The sequence below is a fragment of the Plodia interpunctella genome, chromosome 18 (assembly GCF_027563975.2).
Source record: "Plodia interpunctella isolate USDA-ARS_2022_Savannah chromosome 18, ilPloInte3.2, whole genome shotgun sequence".
In the NCBI taxonomy this organism is placed as follows: Eukaryota; Metazoa; Arthropoda; class Insecta; order Lepidoptera; family Pyralidae; genus Plodia; species Plodia interpunctella.
In genome coordinates, this window is record NC_071311.1 from 5,976,460 (window position 1) to 6,004,343 (window position 27,884).

The 27,884-nt window shown below is 33.8% G+C and overlaps 1 protein-coding gene across 12 annotated transcripts in view; it reads right to left on the reverse strand.

Annotated features, from left to right (window-relative positions):
• Ih (I[[h]] channel) overlaps positions 1-27,884 on the reverse strand; it is a 179,860-nt gene that overhangs the window by 51,171 nt on the left and 100,805 nt on the right. For 8 of the 12 annotated variants that reach the window (XM_053758179.2, XM_053758180.2, XM_053758182.2 and 5 more), the window contains one exon: positions 24,071-24,282. In XM_053758179.2, the coding sequence (XP_053614154.1) occupies positions 24,071-24,282 (212 nt within the window). Of the gene's footprint in view, positions 1-1,650; positions 1,920-13,961; positions 14,117-21,214; positions 21,456-24,070; positions 24,283-27,884 lie in introns of those variants that run through there. The other 4 variants (XM_053758190.1, XM_053758189.1, XM_053758187.1 and 1 more) reach the window with 4 other exon arrangements.

A 27,884-nucleotide genomic window follows, 5' to 3' on the forward strand; every position in this document is an offset into this window, starting at 1 on the left:
GATATATAGGCTCGGCATCTTATCACCTTGGTAACAATAGCATTAATTAGTGCAAGAGCATTAGTTACTGTAAGTTCCGAAATGCTTTCCGAGTTTTTAGTAAAATATGTTGTGGACGGTTTTTAGTATGGGTTTTTATTTGATCTGGATAGTTATTTAGTAGCAGATTCGTGGAACGTCACATGATCTCACACGATGTACAGTACAGTCGGAGGCAGATATACCTAACCCCTTACCTAACCAGCTTACTACCACAGGGGGTCAGGTTTATCTGCGTCCGCCTGTACAATGACATACAATTTTATTTCAATCTAGAACCATATGATTCCTATCTAGATTTCATTTTTAGCCCTTTTTAGGTTTCTACGATTTATTTAATCTTAACAGTATAGTAACATTAAGTTCTCGATTTTTCTATACTTTGAATGGTATTAGGGTACCAATAGAAATATAGTATGTGCACGTGTTATTGTAATAGCCATTTATTTGCAAAACATACGATACTGTTTATAAAATATGAATTTGTATTCGTCCAATAAGTTATGGAAATAAAGCGGTATTATACCATAACGATGATAAGAAATATGTAAAACATTGCATTTCGTAGGTATAATAACATGGCATGGGTGGGTAATGTTAAGTAATTAAGTTAGTCAATCATTCCTTGTAATTTTAAATAGGTACATATGTACATAAGTTACAGTATCATCGTGATGTCGGCATTTTGAACAGATGATCTTTATCAGTGCGAAGTATTTGAACATTTTCGGTTAGTTTATGATAATTTTACATTGACTTGAAAAATAATAAATAATTAGTTACGTTAGCTAGTTACTATATGACCAATCATGTGATTTTTGAAGTTGTTTTAAATGTTTTTTTGTATACCAATGATCGAATAATCAGGACTGGCTAAAAGTGAAGGTAAAATATGTATTGCTATCAGTCGTCCTTATACGATAAGCTTTATTATTATTATTCATACTTATATTACAAAGGCGAAAGTCTCGTCGGTCTGTCAATCTTTCACGGCTTAACCGCTGAATCGGTTTTGATAAAATTTTGAATATATATATATATATAGTTAATGATTCTAAATCAAAAATAGGTATGCTACCGCGAGCAGAGCATTAACATTTATATCTTACGAATCAACTCGAATATGTTTATTGAATACGAGTAGCTGTACCTTATGTTATTACAGTTTGTATCCTAGCTTATTGAGTGTATTGCAGACTAATTAATAATTAATTGCAAGAACTATATCAATGACAAAAATGAATGTTTGCGTAATTGCTTCAATGGCTTATAGCTACACTATTCAATTAATATTTCATGTCCATCTCAAAATTCTTCACGGACCCATTCACAACCGCAACAAATTTACACGACCAAGCAATAATTTTGACATTGTTTTGGTAATTAGCCACATATTGAACCAAACGAAACCATTATCTGTTGAATAAGCTTAGTGTGACCGTATATATTTAGCTATGGTATCGGAGCGAGTACTACTCATAGAAAAAATGTGGATATTATAAAGTACATCAGTAATCGGGTAAATAGGTAGGAGCGAAGTTATTGAACAGAAATAGCGCTGTATCCGCGGTGTCCGACAAAGAGCTTGCGCAATTACTAATAACTACTTACTCTCTCGACTGGCTAGCCCACATGTGTACTTCACAACACTTCGGAAAATGGAACTACTGAATCTCGAACACGACATTGTATTTGTAAGTCAAAGCAGGACGGGAGGCAGAGACATTCTTGCGGCGAGAATGCTGCGCAGGCGATTGTAACACAACCGAACCCCGTTCATAGCGCACCACAATTGACTGGCTTCACACGCGGCCTCTGGACCGCAATATCAACCCGCACCACGACCGGTCAGACCGACATCCTGCTACTCACTGATATTTTTTACCACGCATACAGCAATTAATGCCAATGACTGACGAAACCGAAGCAGATCAGATGTTTTTCTCAGTCAATAATTGCTAATTTACGACATTGTACGGGGTTTTATGCCATCGCGTTATGGTTCTCTTTATGTCATTATGGCAGTAAAGAACTACCTATGTGATTGGAGCAATAAAGTCGTGTACGCACTAGACACTATAGTTTATGTAATTCAGTAGTTAACTACCTAACCTGCTTAATTTACCATAGCAGTGTTTTTTTTTTAACTTACCTAAGCATTGAGATCGATAAATTGGTAAAGACTTGGAAAATTCCAATATTATGGTTAGTTGGAATATTCCAATTCTTTTCATTCAAAGTTATCTTTTTGAATAGAGAAAATTTAAAATGCGATCGAGATCTTTGCTTATAGTGGGACAATATACGAGGTTCAAAAGTTCTAAAATTACAAACTTCTCATTGATTATCATCTAGACTATACGCTATATTTGTCCTTCTGTTACGTTGTGGCAGATATACTGGATTCTTGCGGCGATAATAATTAGTAATATTGTCAATGTCGTTTTTCTCATCAAGTTTAAACATGTGACGGAACAAGAACTAAAATTGAATTTTATGTACAGATATACCTACCTCCTAAATAGCTTAGAAGCAGCCTAATGATAAGGTTTAATTTATATATTAATAAATCGAAGAAATTCCCAATACAAACGCCAGCCAATCGTCTACAAGAAAAGTTTCTTCTTTTTCCAATCTCGGGGGCTGATACAGGACTTTTTATTCCCTTTAATCCCAATACTAACTAGCTCAGTTTATTACAATAACGTCGACATTGTGATGTCATTTGGCAAGGCAATTATTTAATAATAAGATGCAGTATTTTATAGTGCTTATCCCTAGGATACGTATACTTTGTAGACACCTATGGTTAGTGCTCATAAATTGTAATAAATTATATTACTACTGGCTATACTATACTATATACTACTACTAAAGAATGGCTGTTTTTTATTTAGATTATTTTTTGGAAAGAAATATCACGCGGGCGTAACCATGGGCAAAAGCTAGTAATTTATGTAGCTTCCGTTATTACCTACCAAAACGTGATATAACGACTTTCAAATCTTCTGCATATAATTTTTGGTTATGTAGCTTTATTGTTTTTTACATAACATTTTGGATCACGAATTTTGTCCACCTTTCGCTAATAGTACCAAGATTAGGTAATAAAATGCTTAATAGTTTATTGAGGAGGATTTTGAGTTCAATTAGTGTATATACATTTGTGTACATAAAAGTAGAAATACTGCGATAATGTACTTCTTCAGCATTTACTCAAATGCCGTGAAAGATGTGTGAAGATAAAGTATAAATAGCAATATGTGGGATTAGTATAGTATGGTAGGATTTATATTGCCAGTTATAACGACTAGGAAAGCAGGCTCAAATAAAATGACAAGTAAACCAGTACTTAAAAAAGAAAAATGCAAAAATAAAAACATTTTATTGAGTAATTAAAAAAAAGTGGAACACGGGCAAAGGATACGAGCTACGAATACGGTGAATATCTTCAACAACCCAAATGTATTCATAAGAATGACATTTGCATAGTAACCCACTGGCTCTGTAAGTAGTCACTTTAGTCACTGGTTCTCATGAATATGTCAATTCTGACACAGAGTAAAGAAAATACAGATCTATAACGCTGTACAAATTAATTTGCAGGTATGTCTTATTGTTCATCATCAATTAATTTAATTTATCTTAATCTGTCCTCAGCCATCGATTTCACCTCCCTATACGACACGAGCTCTGCCTTCTCTTTTATTTCATCTAGGAATGCCCTTCTTGGCTTTCCTTTTCCTCTTCTTGCTATCTATTGTTATAGCATACAAAATTAATATTTTTTCAATTCATCTTAAACTAAAAACAGAAGACAACACCGCAATTAAGCTATTGCCAGCGCGATTGCGTGAGCATTGCGTAATTAGTATGAGTGCTATTATTTGTTGTAATGAACCAACCAGCAATGTATACCGAATCCGCCAAAGTTTGTTAGTGTGGAGCCGGCATAAAGCAGTTGTATTTCGAAAAGGTAGACCTTGGTATAAAGGTTGTCTGCATGGGTGCCTCGCTCTCATCTATTTCAGCCGCCAAACAGCAGTGCTTGCATTGTGTTCCAGTTTGCAGGGTTAGAGAGGCATTTTAATTACAGGTTACTATGTACCTACAGGAAACATCTTATGCCACAAACTCGCCAAGAATTTAACACGGTTTACAAAGTTTTAACTCTATAATTTTATTATTTTTTGTCTGCTCTTTGTGGTTTCAAGATTCCGTCACTTTCCTTCACTGTCCATTTATAAAGCTAAATGTATTATGTTGGTCGAAAATTAACGTCCAGTTTAGACAATAATTGCTATATCCGTCTGCAACATTTAATTAGTATAAATCAGTAAGTAGCCACAGCAATTGGGTTGTCATTGGCCTCATTATGGTTTTTTATGGAGTAGAAGGCACAGTATGATCAAAACATTCGTCGAGAAAGTCTATTTTCTCGGCATTTCCCAATTTGCACCAAAGCAATTTACACCTTAGCCGATAAGTCATCAACTAGAGTATAGGTTTGCTCGTGACGATATCTTTCACCGGAACATTAAATATTTTTAATCAAGGCATTTACTTTATTACTTAAGTCTACCATTAGAATCAAGTAATAGTGCTGTGAATTTAAATAAAATATGCATTATTTGCACTCTTACAATGACTGAATTGTTGAAAGTTTTTGCGCAACGACCAAGCTTATAAATATCAGATAATAACTACCGACTTTTTTATAATCCAATTAAAGCTACTGATAAGGAAGCCACTAGTTTGATGAATAAGCAAATCTGGCTCCTGGATGTACAGGTCGATTGTTAGAAAATCGATAACAAAAATCGGGTATACGATTATTTACTGACGAATTTTGACGTCAATAAGTGATGTATATATCATCCTAAATTGAATAAAGAATATTGAATATGAATGAGTTTATCTTGAAAATTCGACAAATTTATTAAATGATTTTTTAAAGGTTAAACCGGTTCTAAAGTACATATAATTTATTATTTCAATTAAAAAAAAAAACAAATTAATCGACCTTATACCAATCAAGTGATAAAATTTTGCCAGAAACCCCTCAAAACTATCCACCGTTTTATCGGCGGTGTCAGAATGGCTGCGCTGGCTATTTAAATCTGACCACAGTGTCGGCAGCCTGCGTACCGAAATTGAATATCGATTCAATTTTTTAAAATCGTCAATAAATAGCACATATTAGTAAGGCATTTTATTACTGAAATTGGTTTGAACATAGAATTAGTAGGTACTCCGTACAACTACCTACTAATTCCATGGGTTTGAATTAACATTTCGACATTCTGCACAAGAAAAACGGAAAGTACTCCATTTTGTCTAAACGTCAACGACGCGAAGGTCGAAGTCCACGTCAAAGTCTTTATCCGTCAAGTAAAAAAAAACTTGAAATATTTGTCTCGCAAAGTAGTAGCACACACATAAAATTATAATTAACTTTAACTAAATGTACGGAATGTTTACATAGACTGTGTCATTGTAATTAAATATGGTTTAAATATTGGCTTAGAATTCGTTTTACGTTTATTAAGAAAATACACATAAGTGTGTACCTAATTTGTTTTCAACGTACCTACTACTACAGTATGTGCTTAGAATACTGTTCATACAGTATCGCGTCTTCATTATTTACGGAGTAGACAGAGCCAAGGCGAAACTCGAAGGCCCCATTCCGCGGGTTTGTTGGTAGAATTGAGTTTCAATAGTGATAGGTTGGCGAACTACGAGAATACCTACCTGTAAATATGTAAAGTGGCAAAGGCGTTATGTGAAGACGCATTTAACGAATTTGACGTCGATTTTAACTAAGATTTTATAGTGTTTACCATATTTGTAATGCTAATGATACCTGGCTACTACTTACTAACATGTCATAAACATAATTATTACTCATTATTTTTTGTAAGTAGGTACCTACTTGAATTAGGTAAGTAGGTACGTGGAAAATTACTCGTCACAAAAATTTATAAAGAAACATTTTTTTAAATTTTCATTTAAAGCGCTTTCGATAAATAATTTCTCAATTCACAAACTAGTGCAACTAAAGTGAAGTAAACTTGTTTTTTATTTCATTGGAATTAATAAAGCTAATAACAAGAATATAATTATAAGTTTAATCCAAATATAGCTCAACTCACACAAATTTAGACAAATTTGTTCTGAATTCAGTCGAATTTTTAATTTTGAGAAAATGATTTTTCCATTTTACTTTATTTTATTTAATTATATATAATGAGTTTGGACATCTTACGACGGCTGAGGAAGGCTTAGTGAAAATGCGGGCATCTTCAAGGCAACTTTGCAACAATGTAACATACTACTTCCAACATCTCGCAAAGCTGCTTAATTATAATTGTTTATTTGTTAATCTTTCATTACATCAACCAATCACCTATAATAGCGATGGACAACTCAGGAAATCGATAGTGTAGAAGACGAAGATCAATTGGATGGTATTGTTCAACTAGCAACTATAATTTTTGTCCAATATGTGTCCATACGTGTCCAATAGTGAAGAATGTAATATACCTTGATTCCATAGACGTTGATTGCGAAACATATATCTTATCAATATCTACAATAATAAAGTGAGCTATAGCAAATATTAAAGAAAAATAATGATTGGTTTTATGGGACTAATAGAAGCCAAAACATTTTTTTAGATTATTTGCCTGTGTGTCTTGTTTGTTCGCGCATCACGCAAAAACTGGATGGAATTGTATGCGGTTTTCATGGTAAAATTTTTGTATAGTAGTTTCCGGAATAAGGATAGAGTTGATTGACCGATAAATGTAGGTAAATACAATACCTCTCCACTATGTGCAAATTGCGACAATTATACAACTATCAGCTATGGTACTGAATCACGCCATTGTGTGGAAGTTCAAGTTCAGTGGTCGTAATTTATTCGATTAGAATTTTCTCTGTCTACAAGTTTCGTGTTTATTTTTTGATATTTCTAAAATACCTGAAAAGTGTTGGGGCACGCTCCAGCTAAATCAAAATTTCTGGATAAAAGCTAGCCTATCTTTCAAGACCTAATTACACAAGTACTTATAGTGCATAAATTTTAAGAGTTTATCGTGGAAAAATCACTACATACATAGTATAACAAACTCGCTTCCCTCTGTCTATCGGTCCCTATGTACGCTTAGATCTTTAACACACAACGGATTTTGATGTGGATCTTTTGAAAAGTTAGTTTAGGTGTATGATTTATTACGGTTTATGAATTATTTCTTTACTAAATAATTAATATATTTTTTAATTTTCCCAGAAACCAAGAAGTCATTTTAAATTAATTTATCCTTGTATCCTTGTTTTTGTTGTTTTCATTGAATAATAAATTTGTACTGAAACCCCAAAATTCTTCCGGTCAATTAGTCAGTGAGCCCGAGATAAAAGGGCGGCGACCCGTGGCCGCTCACCCTTGGCCGTGACTGCTCACCCTTGGCCATCAGCGCCATCATTTATATTTGACTGATGAACGTACTCGCACGTCGATGCCTCGTAGATTATACTCTTTTTGGGGTAAATTTTGCGAATTAATACGATTTGTATAAAATATTTTTATAATTAAAAATGTAATTATATCGAATAAACTGACCGTTTGCGGTTTACAAAAAAATATTGCGGTAATTCCCATCGACTCAAAAAAAAGGAATTTACCAAAGAGTTTTACGGAAAAGTAGCAAGGATTAAATTAAAGAAAATAATTTCATATGACCGTGTTTATTGTAAAAATTGTGTATATTTGATAATATTTTTTATAGATTTAATAAATGAGTATATTTTCCATCAGATACAAATTCCTTTCAATAATTTTAACACGCAAGTCGATGAGGATAAGCTCTGTGGTTCATTATTTTACGAGTAGATTCCGAGAGCTCAGAGATTGCCAATCATCTTTGGGTTTTTTAACTTTCTCTTTTCAAGATCTAACCGTACCTACATAATATTAAACACTTCCGTAAGTGTACATTATGTTTTAAACAATGTACCCAGTATATACTGTATAATGTGCTTTTTGTTTAATTGATTAATTGGGTTTATTTTATCTGATATAGATACATTTATATGATATATTAACATGTCCAGCAGTGGACTTCTTGTGACTGAGATGATAATAATTCTAAATTCTCTGAAATGGAAACTCTACAAATCGATAAATAACTATAGTTTTTGTTTGTATAAATAGACCGCGTATGAGACGAGTAGGAAGAAATACTTAGCTTAGATTCATTATATAAATCATTTGAAATGTTTCACTGCGGTAATTTCCTAGCTTGAATGGCAACTGGAATCAATCATCCATGAAAAGAATTCCCGGCAGACTATTTTAGACCATAATGGCTACTGTTCCCGCTATTTTTGATTCAATCGTCAATCAGAAACAGATTTTATTTGAAGGCCAACCGGTATTCTAAATATTTCTTTTTTCACGTTTACATTAGCTTTTGTGTTGGATACTTCTATTTAAGAATACAAAACGCGATTTTTTTCAGGTTTTGTTTTGAAAATCAAGCTGACTGAAGCTTTCAGAAGAAGGAGAAATGTAGAATATCAAACTAATATCCTAAATCTGATAAGCGGGTTCTTCACTCCTTGGCAGAATTATCTGGTGCATAGACCAAGGAACTAGGAGACAAAACATTCAAATCTTTGTCTATTTCACAATCACGTAAAATAGACAAGTATTTATGTATATGTTTTAAATGTATATAATTAAATAAGTACTGTGAGCATATGTTATAAACGAACACTAATCAGGCGTCAGCTTCTTGAACTTTAAACTTGAAAATAAGGTTATCACCATAGATAAAAGAAATATAATTGTATCTATGGTTATCACCATTCGATAAGGTGATTAGATCTACAAGAAAACTAAATTAACTAAATTAAATTATTTAAAAAAAAGAAATTAAATAAAATCGATTGCAAAATAATTGATCTTTCATTTATGCGAAATCTAATTGAATTTAAAAAAATTGCTAAATTATCTATTAGATTTGCTCCGAACAATTAACTTTTACTTTTATGAAATCCAAGTACCGATCCAATTAGTCAAAAGCTTGCCAATGTTGATTCAGCGAAGCAGCTTGTGAATAATATGCAGTACAATGGGTAAACTGGCATCCAGCTTGCACAGAGCAGCTCAAAGTGACCCTGTTCTTGTCCTGAATATTTGAACTGGCATACGGCAGTTATTGACTCATAAAATGTTTCTCACACCTGCGTTCGGATTTATGAACGATGTGAGTTACGATGTTACGGTAATGGAGTGAAGTGATAAGGTGATCTGTTTGGAGTCTTTGAATAAGAACTTTAACAACCCACTTACAGCATTATGAATCCATCTCAGACATATAATTCAATTAAACATTGTTTACTTAATGATACCTTGGAAGCTTTGGCTTCCAAGGTATCATTTTAGCTTGGAACTTTGCACCGGAAACTTACAAGCTTGACCTTATAAGTAAGTCCTAAGTAAACAAAATAAGTTGTTACAAATTGCAAAGTTATGACCGCGAGCTGCGGCTAGCAGTTACAATACTGTGAAATAAAATATCCTAGGTACTAACTTAATTTATAACAGTGAATATTTCTGGACGGATTTTTGTGACATACATACCTACCTATACACGATGACTTTTAGATCACATGCACGTCCCTAATACTGAACAAATATTCGTATGGAAGCAATCCCAAAATCGCGAAAAAATCAGTTGTTTAAAACATTTTTCTTAGGTTAGGTATTTTATTATATATGGAATCTGTTTCTACCAAATGGTCTAAGTTTACAATAGAAAGAGACGAGTGTAAAAAAGGGGGGAGGCCTTTTCCCAACAGTGGAGTGTCCTAGGTGTCCCATATCCACAGGCGAGATAAAAAACTTAAAACATAATATATTATTACAGAATATATTCATACAAAGTGTATTGGTGACTGAATTTAATTCCAGGGTTTTCGAGATCATAACAATACATCCGAGCGATTTATTTACTTATCGCTTCCGAATTCCGAATTTAATTGAAACGGAAAAAATATTTTAGTTAAAATTCATTTATTTTTAGTGACTATTGTTTTATGTTTATTATTATTGGACGTTTATATGTACGTGTTATAGAAAATAGTACCGTTGAGTTTGTATCCCATAACACAAGTGTCGAACTGTCTTTGGGGCTAACTCAATCTGCGCCCAGCGGGACGCAGCTAGTTACACATACATTTGTATTCGGTAGGAGAATCGCTGTACCGTAAAGTTCTTGCCACTGAACCGATAGGTCCCGGGTTCGATCCCCGGTCGGGTCATGATGGAAAATGATCTTTTCTGATTGACCCGGGTATTGGATGTTTATATATATATATATATATATGTATTTGTTATAAAATATAGTATCGTTGAGTTAGTATCCCATAACACAATTCTCGAACTTACTTTGGAGCCAGCTCAATCTATGTGATTTGTCCTAATATATTTATTATTTATTTATTTAACCAGGACGGATACTACGGATTACTAAATCCCAAGAAGTTGTTTTGTAATAAATTAAGTATGTACTTACTTTTTAAATTAATTTTAGTGTTTACAGTGTTATACTACTCGTATGTCCTCCGCAAGGTTATTTTCTTCCTCATTGCATACAACACGAACAGAGTAAACAGGTCATTCACGTATACGACCTCAAAGATAAGAGTGCAAGTGGCGACACTCACCACGTGTTAACCCTGACACAGCTTATCAATCTACCATTACTTTACCAATCAACATAATTATCATTAGAAATGTATCTCATAAAGACCAATTCGAAAGCCTAACTTATACGCCTTTTATTTGGTAAATATATAATAGATTCGATTGAAAGAAATTTAGAAAAAGAGTCATCGGTCATTAAGACTTTCATTGTTGGGGCATTATCCTTATGAATGAGGAAGATGGAGCATATACAGAGACCATTTTAGTGGGCATATACGATTCACCACAAAGGTCCAATGCGCAATTATAAATATAGCCGTGCAAGCCTTTTGAAGGAAAATAATGCTAGTTCTGTTTACATTTGACCAACTAAGTAAAGCTGATAGGGCAACAACAGTATACCCATAGAGGGATGACGTTAGGCCGGTCGTAAAATCACAGTAGTATCTTAAAAAAAAATTACGGTTTTTTTTAAATCAGAATCCTTATTGCAGACTCTTGTTTAGGTTTGATGTTATTTCGAGTAACAACAGAAAATGCTCTGTATTTTCAATGTCAGTGATGTTGAATGAATTTAGTCTTTGTTGTTTAACGGTATGCTAATTTCGTTAAGCATAATAGCACATATAAAATGTATTTTTAGGCATTTTATTACGTTTGGAAAATTTTCTCCCGTTAGTCAAACTTTTTCTTCATTATTGCGTGTTGATGGCAAATCTAAAAAGCTCTATTGGGTGTTAAAATATATTATTGCAAGAAGCGAGCCCCTTCGATGGCATCATTGGAAGCTGCCATTAAGCCAAACTAAATTAACTTGTTGTTAGTTACTGAATCGATGAATAGGAACGCACTGAACTTTCGAATGTGGGATTGAACATAATTTTTATTTAATTCTAAATTTATTCAACTTTGGACGATATACCTACACATCACATAAATTGACGTCAAAAATTTACTTAAGTCTACTGCCGACTAGCTCCGGATGAAGAAACGGCGCAACAACATTATCAACTAGATATTGTCCGCAGCTTCGCCCGCGGTAGCCTATGTTTGACCTCGGGTCATTAACTTATTTATTCTAAAAGAAAAAAGTGTTTTTTTAGGTTCGTGGTTAATAATGAGATTGGTCTGAACCAATCTCATTATTATGACCCTGAGGTTCAGGACTGGATTTGACACGGTAATCCTGTTTGTTTTGCATGAACCGCCTGATTCACGACTTGAGTTGGGTACGATCCTGACAAATTGACGATGCTATCTCTTTCATTCTTTAATAGTATGCGCTATTAATGAAATGTTTAAAGCTGAAAATTATTCGAGTTTCACGAGGTGCTTATAGTACCTATAGGTACCGGAGCGGACCCTGGGCTCCGACGCTCAGCGGCTCTGGAGGTAACCAGGAAAATGCTCAGACAAGAGTATTGGTAAATTCTGAAAATTATAATGCGTAAATCTAAATTCTATTGCACATTCTACTTTACAATTCTGCTGTAACGATATGTACTAATATATTGTACCGCAACTCGCTCGCTCTACATCGCTCAGTCTATCGAAAAACGATTGTGTCGCGGTGGATCGTGCATACTAATGCTATTGTAAAACGATCAATTTTAGTACAATGTTACTTGTTTTGATATAGCTTGATTTTGGTTTACTATTTCAACCATATGTGTAGTGCGATTTTGCTGTTTATATGTCACCATCGAGTCGATTCGAAATAAAACGCAGTGAGCCAATCACATTGCGCCATTGTGACGCAACGACAACCACAAAGCAATGTGATGACGCTGCGTCTTACTTCGAATCGACTCGATACGGAGAAGTTTAACGCAAACCAGCACTAAGCTCTCTGTTCTACTTATTTAGTAGAAAGACCGATGCGATATTACTATTTAGGTACCTACATACTTTTAATCACAAATTGTTTTTTATTTATTGGCAGAATATTATTAATTATTATTTATTTACAGTTTATTTAAGACGAGTCGTTTGAGCGTTCGTGTTTATTTAACCCTAGGGAATATGAAGACACCATATCTATCTTCACGTGGATGCTGATGGACGACAACAGCTGCAGCAAAAAAGGTTGACGTCAGACAAGTAGCTGGTCATATGTGGCAGGCGAATCTTCAAAATGTATTTTTTTAGTAAGTAGTAGTAACAAGGGAGGATGATGAGAGAGATACATTTATTCAAATTACAATCAATACGTATATACATTATTGAATATTATTTACGTGAATTATTACTCATCAATGGTAATTTATTATGAGTTATTCAAATACCGTTTAAAATTGCCATATGCTTCTATGTTAACACGTTTAGTGTACAAAGATTAAAAGTGTCAACATCTTCCACCAGAGATAGAAAACTAGCGTAGGTATCGCAAAATAAAACTGAAAAAAAAATTAACATTGCCCTTTTCCCTTGTCATTCACAAAAACATATTGCCAAAAAATATTTTTTGCCAATCCTATTTGCATGTTGCGACCCTACCTCTTGTGTGGTTAATGGCAGCGGGGCCTCATTTGTTAAAGAATTTCTATAGAAATGGCGTCGTCGCAAGGGATTTCAACAACTCCATTTTTTTAAACAACCGATAGCACATGGTCAAAGAAAGTTTAACATTTGTGACACATGTGAAGTGAAACTTTACAACGGACGTTATTTTTTGTTTTCGATTTATAGTATTTTATGCATTCTTCGGTTTTTACACTGATATTGTTAGATTATATGTTTGTAAAGCATAAACTAATAAAATACTGGACCGATTTTGATGAAAATTAGTACACAGTTAAACAATATCTTTAGAAGCAATTTAGGCTAAATTTGATCGCGAAAAAAACGCCAAGGAAATAACGACTGTTTGTAATCTATATAATAATAATTATAAAATGATTATCTTTCTTTTGTGTACCATAAGGTATCTACAAAGTTAAATTTTCTTTCTTGATTTTCTTACACGAATTTCGCAAATCACTTAATTACTTCAATACTTCAATTCTTCTTCATTCTTTACTTCAATAAGACTATAAAATTTGATTTACGGCATGTCACTCGAGAAATTATCTTGTTACATCCTGTGTAATTATTGCAAGGATTACTTAATGTCAATGTCAACAAACTCGGATACCAAATATCACGGTCAGATGACCCTGTAAATTTATTAAGTAGGCATCTATTAATTTAAATATTAAATATGTCTTACTTGGAGAATAACCAGCCACACTCGCACCAAAAGCTTTAGAGACAATACGTCTAAACTTCATATTAGAGGAAGCACCAATCTTCATACTAATCAAGTTTTCCGTTTAAAAAAACACCGAACTATAGAACAACATTTGACATAATCACACGTCATGCTTCTTTTAAAGTTGGTTTGATACTGAATACCATAAGGAATTAATTTAGTTTTTAATTTATTCATCAAAGAATATGCTTAAAGGAGCTAATACACTACGCTAGTAACTACTAAATTCATGTAAATTTAACGCAAAGTACACTTAAGTATATTAATATATCTATGATATATATCTGTGATTTATTTACACGATCAATTCGTATTAACTTGACATATATCATAAGCCTAAACCATATGCCTACTACTTACTATATGTATGTTTGTACCTAATTGGTTTCTCCGAAAATGTTTTAACGATATTATAGAAATTTCGTTTTCAAATTGTCTTTCACTATGGTTTCATAAATAAGTATAATCGACACTAATACTGGTGTAACTAATTGTATTAAAACTATTCAGCAAAAAGACAAGTAAATCGCATGTATTTACGTATATTGTCTTTGCTAATAAATATCCACAAGCGTTAGTTACTTGAACCGTGTAAAGTACCATTACAAATGTGAAAACATGTGTTTGATACATGGACGAGAATATAGTGATTGGTAAATGCATTAGTGACGCATTGCTCCGACTGTGTGGGTGAGTTTTTTTGTTTATTTTATTCGTGGCGACGACATGTGGAAAGTTTCAAAGACAAGAAAGTTGTATATTTACTTTCAAACTTCCTGTTCTTTGACCATATACATATATACGTTCCAACACACACACACACATATATATATATATATATATATATGTTTGTTAAAATTGTGCAATCTTATTGTATATGTTCGATGAATTTTTGAATTTAAGAAAAATATATCTTACGTGACTTGTTGAGAAAATTACCATTAAATTTTGAAGATTTGGCTTTGGTTTCACGACCAGCCTCTTGCTTGACCTGAACCCATTTTGGGAATGCTATTGTTGCCTCTGATATTCTCATACTATAACAAAATAACAAATCAAAATAACAAAATAAAAACAAAGACCAGAATCAAATATTTGTATATTGGAATGATTTGAAGGGGTAGAGGCAATTTACGAAATAATATTATTAATAGATATATTTTTTTATTGCTGAGTTCAAAGAACAAAAAGTAAAACCTATATTCCGACGTACATAGAAGGTTATCCGCTTCTGTTTACTTAATACCATTTACTTTGCTTTACTGAGTAAATTATTGTGATTAGGTAATTATATTACAATAAGTACGAAGCTCAATAACGCAGTGATTAATGTTAATTAAAATGGTAAATGAAATTTTCTCGACAGTTTACAAACTCGCGAGTTAGGTTATTTCCTAATGGTGTAATTTTACGGTCGCATACAATAGTATAATATAAACAATAATAAAAGGTTACGTGTTTCTGTAAATATTTTTATATTTTACTTTTACGTCAAACAATAGAATAGGTCCGCCAAAAATACAAAAATACGCAAATTCGGCTACGAACAGAAAAACTGAAGAGATATAATTAAAACTTAGTTCTATAAATATATAGATTAGCGATAACCCCAGTGACCTTGGCCCGTGTTTCAACGGTGGGTCACGCGATCCATTTCATCGTGCCTGAACTGGTGCAGATACATTTCGATACCAACCGAGGTCTTGAGGCTCGATCTTTTATCGATACTTGCACAAAATGTACACAGTGTTTTAAAAAATATTACGGAGATTTATGTAAATTGTTTTAATGAAGTTGTGATTAATGTACCTATGTTCTCTCTCTCTCTCTCTACGATAGGTGGGTACTGTCAACCTTATTTTCTAGGGTTGGATTGCCATAGGACAAAAAATTAGAAGGTAATGAAGTAAAATCTATGTTAGTCGGGCAGACAATAAAACAATAGAATAAAGCAAAGAAAATAATGAATATTAAAAAAATTGTAACGAAATATTGTATATTTTATTAGATTTTTTTCTTTTGTTGTTCTATTATTTTCATTTTTTTGGGTCGAATAAGTATATTTCTTTTATCTATAGGCCGCACACTGGTTTTTAACCGGCTTCAAAAAAAGGCGGAAGTTCTCAACTCATTACGATCTTTTATTACAAACTAAACTTACACAGTAAATATTACTAAATAAAAATTTATATTAATTTCTGATTTAGGTCGTCTAAACTTAAGAGTTAAATTTAAAAAAAAACTACATAAATGTTATAGTAATGACCATCCGAGCACTGAAAATATCAATGTCACAGCAAATTTTACTGCCGCGAGAGCACATCTTGCCGAAATCATATTACTAAACACAAACATCAACTTGTACATGGACGCTACGATGTCTGAGGCTAAACTTAAAGCCAATGAAAGCTGTTTGGTAGATAACGACCAAATAGCGAAGTTCTAAGAAGTGCTAACTCTTGCTGGGTTTACATCAACAGATATCGATATAGCACAATCTAGTTACACGATTATTGTGATAGTTGAAAGTTAGATAGAGATTAATTCCTTCATGTTAAGAAATCATCATCATCATCAACCATTGTAATGTCGCCACTTTTGGTGCACTGGTCTTCCTTATGGATGGATAAGGAGAATGGACCTACCACCCAATGCGGTTTGGCGGGTGTTAACAACTGCAAATACAGCCGGGACCAGCGACTTAACGTGCCTTCTGAAACACGGAGACGGAGAAATTCTGTAATTTCTCCGTATATATAACTAGCAGCCCGTCCCGGCTTCGCTGGGGTAAAACCATAATAAAACTTTCTCAGAAATCATCCTATATAGATAATCAGATTTAATTCAAAATAATTGAAGTTCAGGATTCGAACCATCAACAGTAACAACGTGAATGGTAACAAAGGTGTAAGGTGTAACAGTAACAAAGGTGTTTACCGCTGAGCTGTCTACTCATATCTTTAGTTTACGAAATTTTGAATGGGATTATTCGTTATTTCTTTTCACCCTCATTTAACTACCCTAAAGTTTAAATTTTAAGAAATTTTTCATTATTTTTGTTGCTTTTTAGATTTTTGTTATTTTTCATACAAACTTTACCCTCAATTTTTAGGCCTTATAGGGGTCTATATATTATTATATATATATTTACCCCCTATAGGTGTAAAATTTTAAAAATTCCTTTCTTATCTGAGCACTACGTAATAACCTAAACCTACTGCTCAAATTTCGCCTTTATAGCTTCCATGGTTTAGGTTGGGCGTTGATTAATAAAAAACGCTTGTTCTTTTATGTATGTGTATATATAAATATACTTTTCGATCACCAGTTTTTGATCCAACGATCGCCAATTGCAAAAGTAGTACTACTACCACAAACGTAGGCCTGCGCCATTATTGAAAAAAACTTCAATTTTATTGAGTATGTGTGTTAAAAAGAAGCTTTACGCCTTAGTTATACATATGTGACATGGAAAATCGGTCGAATCGTTGACGACAAAATAATACGTTTATGTCACTCCTTTTTACATTATAATATTCCAAACACTGGGCATGTTGTACGAATGTTCATTACATCAGTCAGGTATATAATATCAGCTGTATCACGTGACATTTCATATATTGGTACAATACAAAGTAAGCTTTGTTTTACGATATGGTGTTACTTTTATTACGTTTTACATTATACATTTTTATGTATTACACATTGTAAAAATGTTTGTGGTCTTCACAGTTTACATTTTGTTGAAGCCTATCAGCTATCAAGGGTTTAGCCGCCACATACGACATCCAGGAGAGATCATGGAGTGGTCCTAAACTAGGGGAGAACATCCTATTGTGTGTATTTTTATGTTTTTATACTTTAAAAGTATTTATAGAAAAAAATAAGAAAATAAATTCGAAATTGGGTTTTTTTTTTTACAAATATCGTGACAAAAAATTCATACTTTCGCATTTTCAGAGTGTGTTGCACTTTGACGTTAACTTTGAGCGCCGCCGTCGTTTAGATAAAACGGGCTTTGCGTTTTTCTACGAAGGTTAACGTTAAAGTTAACGTCAAAGTTGACTGATGCAACGCACCATCAGAGTTATGGTTAGCTAGTTTTGCGAGTACAAATGAGTGGTAATTTTCAACTGCAATCGAATCGAATGATGCAGACTAATAATCGAGTTACGGACACGTTTAATAGAGATAAGGCCAATTTGGCAAATCACCTGTATTGAGCTGAATAATATGCGGGTTGTGATTGGAGGATGTCTGTCATTAATGGCAACACATGTATCTGAAACTGAAACTGGGGTTGAAACGAACGTATACATGCCATACGGCCATATAAAAAGAGAAAACGTTTTTCAACCACTAAATGTATCTCGAATATTTATTGAGACTAATAAAGATTGAAGTTCACAGATTTACACCTCTTTTCAGAATTTCAATGTATTCAATTTAATAGCACCTGAAAGTAATTAACTTCGGCAAAGTCAGCCGTATGTATTGTAAGAACAAACTATTTTATTTTGATTAGAGAAGAAGAAAGTTTTGTAGAGAAGTGCCAAACTCAGGCGCATACTATAGGATATTTTCAATAGCTTATTCAAATTATTTTCAACAGTTTATTCAATTTTTATAAACTCATAAAGCTGACCTGCAAATTTTGCGCAATTCTAAATGTTTAACATAGAAAAAAGACAAATATATATTTTTATCAATTACAAGAGATACCTACTTAGGTATTTTTAATTTACACTAACAATTGCACTTACATAAATTTTGTATGCCAAATGTTTTCTGGTATAATTAACTCTTACTGTTATGCTATCCAACGTGAATTTCGTACGATTATGATTGTGAATTCGTGATTAACCGAAACAATATCTGAAAACTTGATTATAAAAAGCCATGAAATAAGCAAATAGTTCGGCCAGCTAGTGGACAAACACGGCGTCAAAATAAGCGAGACTCAAGGCTCGTGCTGTCAGCAAATCACACAACTTGCTCATTTTCCAATTCTATTATATTCGCGTTACTTTTGTCTTTGAATTAGTGCTTTGAAATGCCTTCGAGACTGCCGAGCGATCTTTTGTTGATACAAATTTTAAACGAACGTCACGGTATAACAAAAATATCGTCATTTTCACATTTTACGGACGTCACTGGTGTGACAATTAGTTGTTGCGTATCTAATGCTACACTTGTATAGTTAATTCGTTTAATAAACATGAATTAATCAACTGGTACATACGGCCACGTGACGGGAATAGTAAATAATGCAAGATGTCAAGAATCAAGTGGTTGTAACCAATACGACGGTGGATAACGTTAATTTATGCTTGACTTATCTTAGTGCGCTATTATCATTTTAATTATTGATTTTGATGAGAATCTATTATGAGCAAAGTTCTGAAGAAAATGTAGGCGCAATAAATCGGACTTTGGGCTTTACGATTAATGAAGAAACCGGGAATGCACTCAGATGATTTGAAACAAAATTATAATCTAACAACTGAATGAGTAAATATCCTGTCAAAAAATGTAATAATAAACTTTTGGGTTGGGCTAATAAACTAAATTAAATAAAGTTTAATTAGTAAATGTCTTCAATATCAATCCTAAAGCGGAAAAACTTTAAAAGGAAATTAAAGTCAATAAAAATTGATTTCTAATATTCCCCGTAATCAACCGTAAAACCAAAGTAAAAATTTAAAGAAATCTCAATGATTCATGGGAAATAACTCGATGGTATATGGCGGATGTTTTTTTCCTCAAAAAGATTTTTATAATTCTGCCAGGTGGTTACTATATTTTGAAAAAACAAATTTTTGCCTGTTCGTATTTTACTTTATCATTTTTGATCTGAATCAGCATGCGCTTTTGCTACAAAATGTTACACATTATTTTATTACCGTTTATAAACAAATGAAGACAACAGTTTCAAACCCTTGGACATTTCTGAGAATATGACCTGACCGTTTCCGTGCAATCTCCAAAATTTCGAGAACGGCACCTGCCTACACCACAGCAATACAAAAATAAATAGTTACATATATAACACAAAACAGCATATTTTGACATTGACAATGACAGTCTTTGTATTGATGCTGCCATCTGAATCCAGCTTTGCGTGTCTCTTTCTAAAGATTTCGTTGTAATTATTTAAAATATTCATTTAGTCAAACTACATGGCTATTTTACATAATTTCTCTTTTTCATATTCTAAGTTCTTAGCGGATCTTTCGAAATTCGCGCCGCCAGATATTATTATCTCCTGGAACAAATGTGCTAATTGAATTGTCATTCTAAACTTATTCGGAGACAATAAATCAATGCTATTTCGAGAAACAATAAATCAAAGATCATGAAAATCGGTCCAGTCATTGCCGAGTTATTAATGACGTGCCTGAGCCGACCTACTTTTATACAAATATTTATAGATTTGCATCCGGATTTTAAATTGTTTCGTCATACTTTGAATGCGCAGAGCTTGTCGTGTCGAGCTTTTGAAGAGCTTTATGTTTCAGGTATCTTATTCAACTGTTGTATTAAATTAGAATTTTAGAAGACAGCAATTTAGTTGATAGGTATCTCTGAGGTATTTGTGTTAGTATTCTGAATTCGGGAATTCAGTTGAAAGTGAGCATATTGCTCAGATTTTCATTTTAAATAAATTGGGTGTAATTAAAAACGACATTAATTATAAATGTAAAAAACATTTACATTATTATGATAAATAAATTTACCTACGTCAAATGATGATTTCATCGATTTATCAATAACCGTATGTATGTGTGAATTAGGTTTTATAATCACTTACACCGATTAATACACTAATTACCAATTAAAATTGCATTATTATGATGACTTTGGCGAAGTTAATAGCAAAATAATAATTAATATTAATAATATTGTATATGTTTATGTAATATATATAATGTCTGCTGTAGTCAGTGAAATATTTTTGGAATATATATTTTAATTAAATTATCTTCTGGCGAAATTAGCAAGTAACCTTGGTTTTTGACGCATTGATGTCTCTCAACAATACACATTATTTATCTTAAAAACTGCATCATGCTCGAATTCTTAAAGCTCTAGTTTATGTTGGCACCAAAGCAGTTTCCAAAGGCGCCATTTGGCATCACATTAACTTCTACATAACCCATATTACCCGATTAGTAAAACATGCATAAGCGTTTCAAATTTAAGTTAATTACCTATTAATGTTCCCCTAAAACACTAGCATAGTAGACACAAACTTTTCACAACAAACAAGACAACATTTAGTGAAGCGTGGACACCGTAAGGTTTGTACGAACATGACTGGAGGAGATTGTCATCTTTTCAGGAACGAAGAGTAAAGAAGAGATAGACTAGAGTATACTTCACTCGCGTTGTCGCTCGCTAGGTCGGGTTGGAGCGCTCGCGGGAGCGGTCGGCATGTCAGGTCGCCGGTCGGAGAAAGACTGCACACAGAAAAGGCAGTGCCATGCGCGTCGCTTCTACTAAATTCATGGTCAAAGTTAACTTTGGGGTACACCTTTTAAATGTATTTTAATTTAAGTCTTGTATTATGTGCCATTGGAAAAATGAATCATGCATCAAAAGTTTCAAACGGCCTTAGATTTTTTTATGAGATGGCATCTTTTCATTCATGGTCAAAATTAACTTTTGGATATGATGTAGATACGTCTAAAATTTAGTTTTGGATAAGTACCGTGTAATGTGCCATTGGAAAAATGAATCATGCGTCAAAAGTTAAAACGGCCTTACATTTTTTATGAGTCGCATCTTCTAAATTCATGGTCAAAGTTTCCTTTGAGAAAACATTTTAAATGTGTCTTTGGGTAAGTTTCGTGTTGGTTGGAAATAAAATTATATACGTTAAAAATAGTTATGTTTTTCATTTATATAACTAAGAGGCCGCTGCTTTTGAGGGAATTTTAACTAAATGTGAGTTGCACCAGTCAACTTTGACGTTGATTTTAACTGCGCGCCGCCGACGACGTTTTCTAGTCAAAATGGTGTACGTGTACGTTTTTCTGCGCAGGTTAAAGTTAACGTTAAAGTTGACTGGTGTAACCCACTACTGGTGGGTACTGTAAGTAAATTTATTTTCGTTGTTATTTTTAGTCTTGTCAATAATTCTCGAGAAAATGATTGAATGTTGTTGTTTGTTCGATACGTAAGAATTTCACATACTTATCAAACAAACAATTATTAAACAGGATTCTTACAAATCAAACAAACATCAATGTTCCATATGTTTTTAGGCAAGACTAATATGTTGATGACATTATACCTTGGTATTTAATGAAATATTTAGTTATAAAATACTAGCTATGCCCCGGGGCTTCGCTCCCATAGGAATTTCGGGATAAAATGTATCCTATGTGTTATTCCAGGTTATATTCTACCTGTGTACCAAATGTCATAACAATCGATCTAGTAGATTTTGCGTGAAAGAGTAACAAACATACATACACACATAAATCCTCACAAACTTTCGCATTTATAACATTACTAATTTTGCTTTGAAAATTAACCAAACATTTCATAACGAGCAACACAACAATAGTGAAGATAAAAGAGATCACGATTGTCTTAAGTATCATTGGAGATAAACTACTTAGTATAGAGCAACGTCATTTACGTGTATAATTTATTTTGGTTTTACCCGAGTAAAGCCGGGACGGGCGGCTAGTTTGTTCTAATGCTTTTAAAACTTCAGAAACACAACCATGCTATAAAATATTTCTATCCTACTAATATTATAAATGCAAAAGTTTGTGAACATGTATGTTTGTTACTCTTTTACGCAAAATGTACAGACGGATTGTTATGAAATTTGGTACACGGGTAGAATATAACCTGGAATAATACACAGGGTAATTTGTATCCCGAAATTCCCACGGGGACGAAGCGCCGGGGCGTAGCTAGTGTTTATATAACTTTATGTTGTTGTCCTAAATGGTAATATGTTAAGTGAAGGTTGGCGAAGACGGAAGTAGGCCTATACTGAGCAGTGGGTCATGGAGGGTTTCAGATGATGCTCATTAACGGCTGTTCTATTATGCTTGCTTTACACATAGGTGGTTTGGTTGTAATCGACGTAAGTACATTGCTAATTTGTTCCCTTTTTTATATAAAGCTCATATCTCTGCCCAATTATTCGGAAATAAAAATGTTTGGAAGATGGAATTTCAAAACCAGTATATTACTTCGTAAACAGAATAAAGCCCGTTTCACATAAGAGCAGGACGAGAATAGTACTTGACGAAATGAATATATGTTTTAAAATACTTTCTGAGGGAGCTTTTCTCAAGAAGAGAAAATTCCAAAACACAAAAATGTTTGCTCGTATTTTTTCACATGACGTATATATTTTTACGTACTTGTAACTGTTTACTTGAAAAAGGCTATTTTGAGAAGAGCCTTTTTTATTCTTGATAAGAACGATTTTGTATGTTTTATATGTTGCTAACTGAAGTAGTACAAACTTAATCAGAACATTAAACTAGGTAGTAGTTATATAGACTATACTAGGTAGTAGATGTACAGAATATAAGTACGATAGGAAATGAGTAGAGTAAAAATAAATATGTACCTACATTATAAATTCATTAGTGATTATTTGGTTTAAATATAATATTAGTTACTACGTGACACTGGCATGACAAACTTTTTACCCAGTGATAAGGTCTCGTCGTCAAGGGCGAGCTAGTTAATGGACCAGATGCAGTGTTGTCGATGGAAATCCACAAAAAAACAAGAGATACGCTAGCCAAGAGTGTCTTTCTAATTTTACCAGTAATACAAAAAAATAAGTATCTCACTGAGTGGTAAGGTCTCTTCGTCGAGGACCGCATGACGAAGGAGTCAGCTCCACAGTAGCTGAGGTGTTATATATGGAATGCACAGAGGTGCAGTCGTTGGACAACCGCGGGAGTTGTCCTATCAAAGCTGGCCAGTAACACAGAAGGGAAAGAAGAAAGAAAATTCACCAAGTAAGCGTTGCTGACTAAGTTTACGTCGACTCTGGTCACTAAAACATAAAAATAAATTTAACTCACCGAGTAGTAAGGTCTCGTCGTCGAGAGCGGTGACGAGCGAGTCAGTGCAGCAGGTGTTAGTGTTGTCGATGGAAATCCGCACAGAGGCGCAGTCGGCGGGCGAGTGTGGCAGATGTTCCGCCGACTGCGCCGCGACGCGCCCGTTCGCGAGCCGCAGCGACGCCGTCCGCCCGCCCGTGCCTGTCGCCGCGCCGCCTCCACCATCGTCGCATCTGAAACACATGTTCTTTAAGTATTTTCTACAGGAATCTGGTAGGTTTACGTCAAAGCCTAGGTCCCTGCTTCCATATATTCATATACTTGAGCTATGCTCCTATATATTGAGCTGAAAGATGAAACTGTTGGGTTTAACGTCCAGAGGCGGTATTTACAGTGTCGTGTGGTATAGATGTGAAATGTTACATATCTATTCCGCAGATAAGAAAACTACGAAGTAGACCATGTAATCAACTAATTATATGAGATGTCGGATATAGAGAGAGAAATAGAAAGGGACCTGCCGAGTAAATTAATCATTAATCAGAATAATATGGCAGACTCTATGAGTTTCTGGGATGATGTCCAATCTACCTGGCCTCATAGCCACTTCAATATATTCTTAAAAGGTACTACTAACAAACTTAAATACTTTTTTATTAAATAATCTCACGCGACACGATCACAAAGCGCGGCGCGCCGTGTGGTCGTGTCGCTAGGGCTATTATATTTATTGAGAATGTGACGAACAAGATTTGAATCAGGCTATCGTTCATTCGGTTCATTCATCTTTCGCTAACTGAACTGAAAACACAGAACTACAAAAGTCAAGTTAATGTGATAATCTCGTATTTTGAATTGAATTAGTTATCTAACTATGAACGCTAGTAGCTACATTTAATCTGACACTCCGAACAATATGAGACAACGTAATGCCATGTTTGGTCGCACTCGCACCTACAATTCTTTAGCGGTTGTTAAAGATTTTAAAATGGCAGGCACGTATCAGCAAGTCATTTAGAGTTCTAGACGACATTATTAAGGTTAGTTAGGTAAGGATGTCAGCCTCCTCTAAACGGTCACTGACACTAACGGAACTACTTTTGGAAGGGTTAACAGAACTGAATTATTTGGATAACATTTTTCAATTTTCTTAGAAATGTTCGGAATTATGAGCTTGCAGCCATGTTCTGGATCGTGCCCCATAGAACAAACGATTGGCCTTTTCAAGTTGGACCTATGTCGAAGTGCCGAGTCACGATCGTTGAATAACTCCTAGATATTAAATAATAATAATTATTATAATGCAGTGAAAAAACTTTGTTGTTTGTTATTCAATAAACATTCGAAAATAACTGTGGGAGTCGGAATTAGATTTTGTGAAAGTTAAATGAGCGAGTTATAATTACTATAGTTTAAAAACCTAATATATTTCTAGATTAACATTTCGATATTAGTGTTTAGTGCTTACAAAATTATACTTTGTAACGCAGAAACGCAATACTGTGTTGTGTAATAAAATGCCTGAACGTTTCTCAGTAAAACGGTAGAAATAAATGTTTTATATCAGAATTTCCGTTTGCGGTCGTTATACAAAGCTCTTAAAATAGACTGTCTTAAGTGTGATCAGATTTTTTTCTGCTTTGGCCGTTTTACCGTCTCGTTTATAGCCTTTTACGCTTTAGGATCTCGTACCTCATATAACTAAACCGTCTTTTTATGTCTTAATTTATTTGGTAATACTTTAGGATATAATCTTTCCAATATGAACATTATGTTGTGTCTATCACTAGGAAGGAAACTGACAGAATGGTGAAGTGTGCCTTTTAGCAGCATTGTCGATTTATCAACATTTAATAACAGATCAAGCCACCCAAATCCAAATTCACTGTTATCACCGCTGCATGTCCAGTCCATTCAGGGTAACTCGATGTGCTATTGATTGTACTTAGAATTATGTGTCAAAGAAAACAATCTAATAGGTATTAAAAACTTTGGCATGGAACTAGTATTAGCAAGAAGTAAGAAGAGTTCTCAATAGCTTGTAAACCAGCAAAAACAGAGGGTCATTCAGGATTTATCTAACAAAATCAAATTTCCACCTCCGCCCCGGCCATAAATCTCTTTCGTTCATATTTCACCGGAACGGCCGAGTCTTATAAAAATCGAGAAAGCGCTGCCTGACGGTTGAAACGAATGTCGTAGGTTAGAGAACTAAAGTGAAGAACTTGTGGCGCAGTACTACCACCACTCGGCCTGCGATATTCTAAGTTAAGCAACTTACCCAATGGTCGGTCGCAGGATGGGTGACCACAAATGAAATATCGAGTTTGTTACGGAAAGTATGCTAAACCATTGGTCCGGGCTGAATTACCAGTTGTTAAACAAATCCGTTTTTTTGGGCTTGGTGGTTCATGGCAAATAATGGCCCATTTTCCACATGCATTCATCCACGAGGAGAAACGTAGCAATAACATTAAAAATGTCTGATGATGCTACATCTAATTCAGTAAAGCGAGGAGCACATAATGTTTTCATAGAATTTGCTAATAAATTACCAGAGGCATGTTTCGGTCAAGAAATTTTATCTATTTCTTTTATCTATTAGAGAAATCTAAAAAGGTGATACTACGTAATAAGCTTCACTAGATAATTGATTTTATTAGGTAAAATAATATTATAGTTTTATATTGGGCACATGCAGTAACCACCATTTACTAAAAATGTAATGAAATGTTGTGTACATATAAAAATAAATAAAATAAACGATGACCACCAAAATCCTTGTCGTATTTTGTGACAATTTTTGTATAATGGAAAACTATAAAACGATCTAATAAAATCCTTTATCTTGTTTAACATAATTTCCTACGATCCTTTAGGCGCCTCTTACAATATATAAGAGGATATGAACTTATCCTATACTAGGGTGGAACCACCTGCCGCAATAGTCTGGAGATGATTACAGGACATTAAAAACATTTAAAAGAATTCAGCATTATTTGTACTATGCGAATCATTAACAAAAATATATGTTTTATAGCCATATTCTTTCCTGGAAGTATCGGCAAAACTTGAACCATTGGGTATATCGAACACTTGATTTACATTACACTTAGACTCCAAAAAATTAGAGGAAATTATTGAATACAGCAGAGTTCCGTGGGACTGGATGAATGGCAAGTAGGGTACGACGTTTATTTTGATAATGTTAAAATGTTGACAGTCTTAAAACTTTAATGTTATCCAACTTTTCTCTCATAATTTTTGTATTGTGAATAACTATGGTTAATTTTAAAAATAAACATTGTATTATGCTAGTTAACATTTTTTTTTGCTTTCATGACTATTTAAATGTCCTTATAATAATAGAAACACTAGTGAAAAAATTACTGTTATAATGTCAATGCTTTCAAAGAGATTTTTGGACTCATTCACGCTATACTAAATGACACGTAGGACTGACGTCACAACTTGCTAAAATGATCGCAAAGAAAGCTAAGTTTGTTCGACAGTTTCATTAAATTTATTCCGTTTATGGTGATAACTTCTTAATAAAAGTTGTTACAAAATTTGTGTATTTTAAAATAAAGAAATAAATACCTACTTATTATATATTATGATTTATCTAAAAACGACTGTAATTAATGACAACTGATAAATGCCAACCTAAAAAGCAGTTGGAAGTTTAGAAATCCAACGTGCATGCAGAGGCAAACTTGTTGGAACATATAAATGTTCAATGAGTCCCCGAGGAGCCGACCTCGAAGCGTGAATATCTGCAGAGGCGCTCAGCTCAAGGCCTTCTCCTTCCTCCCTGGAGGTACGAGTGACGTAC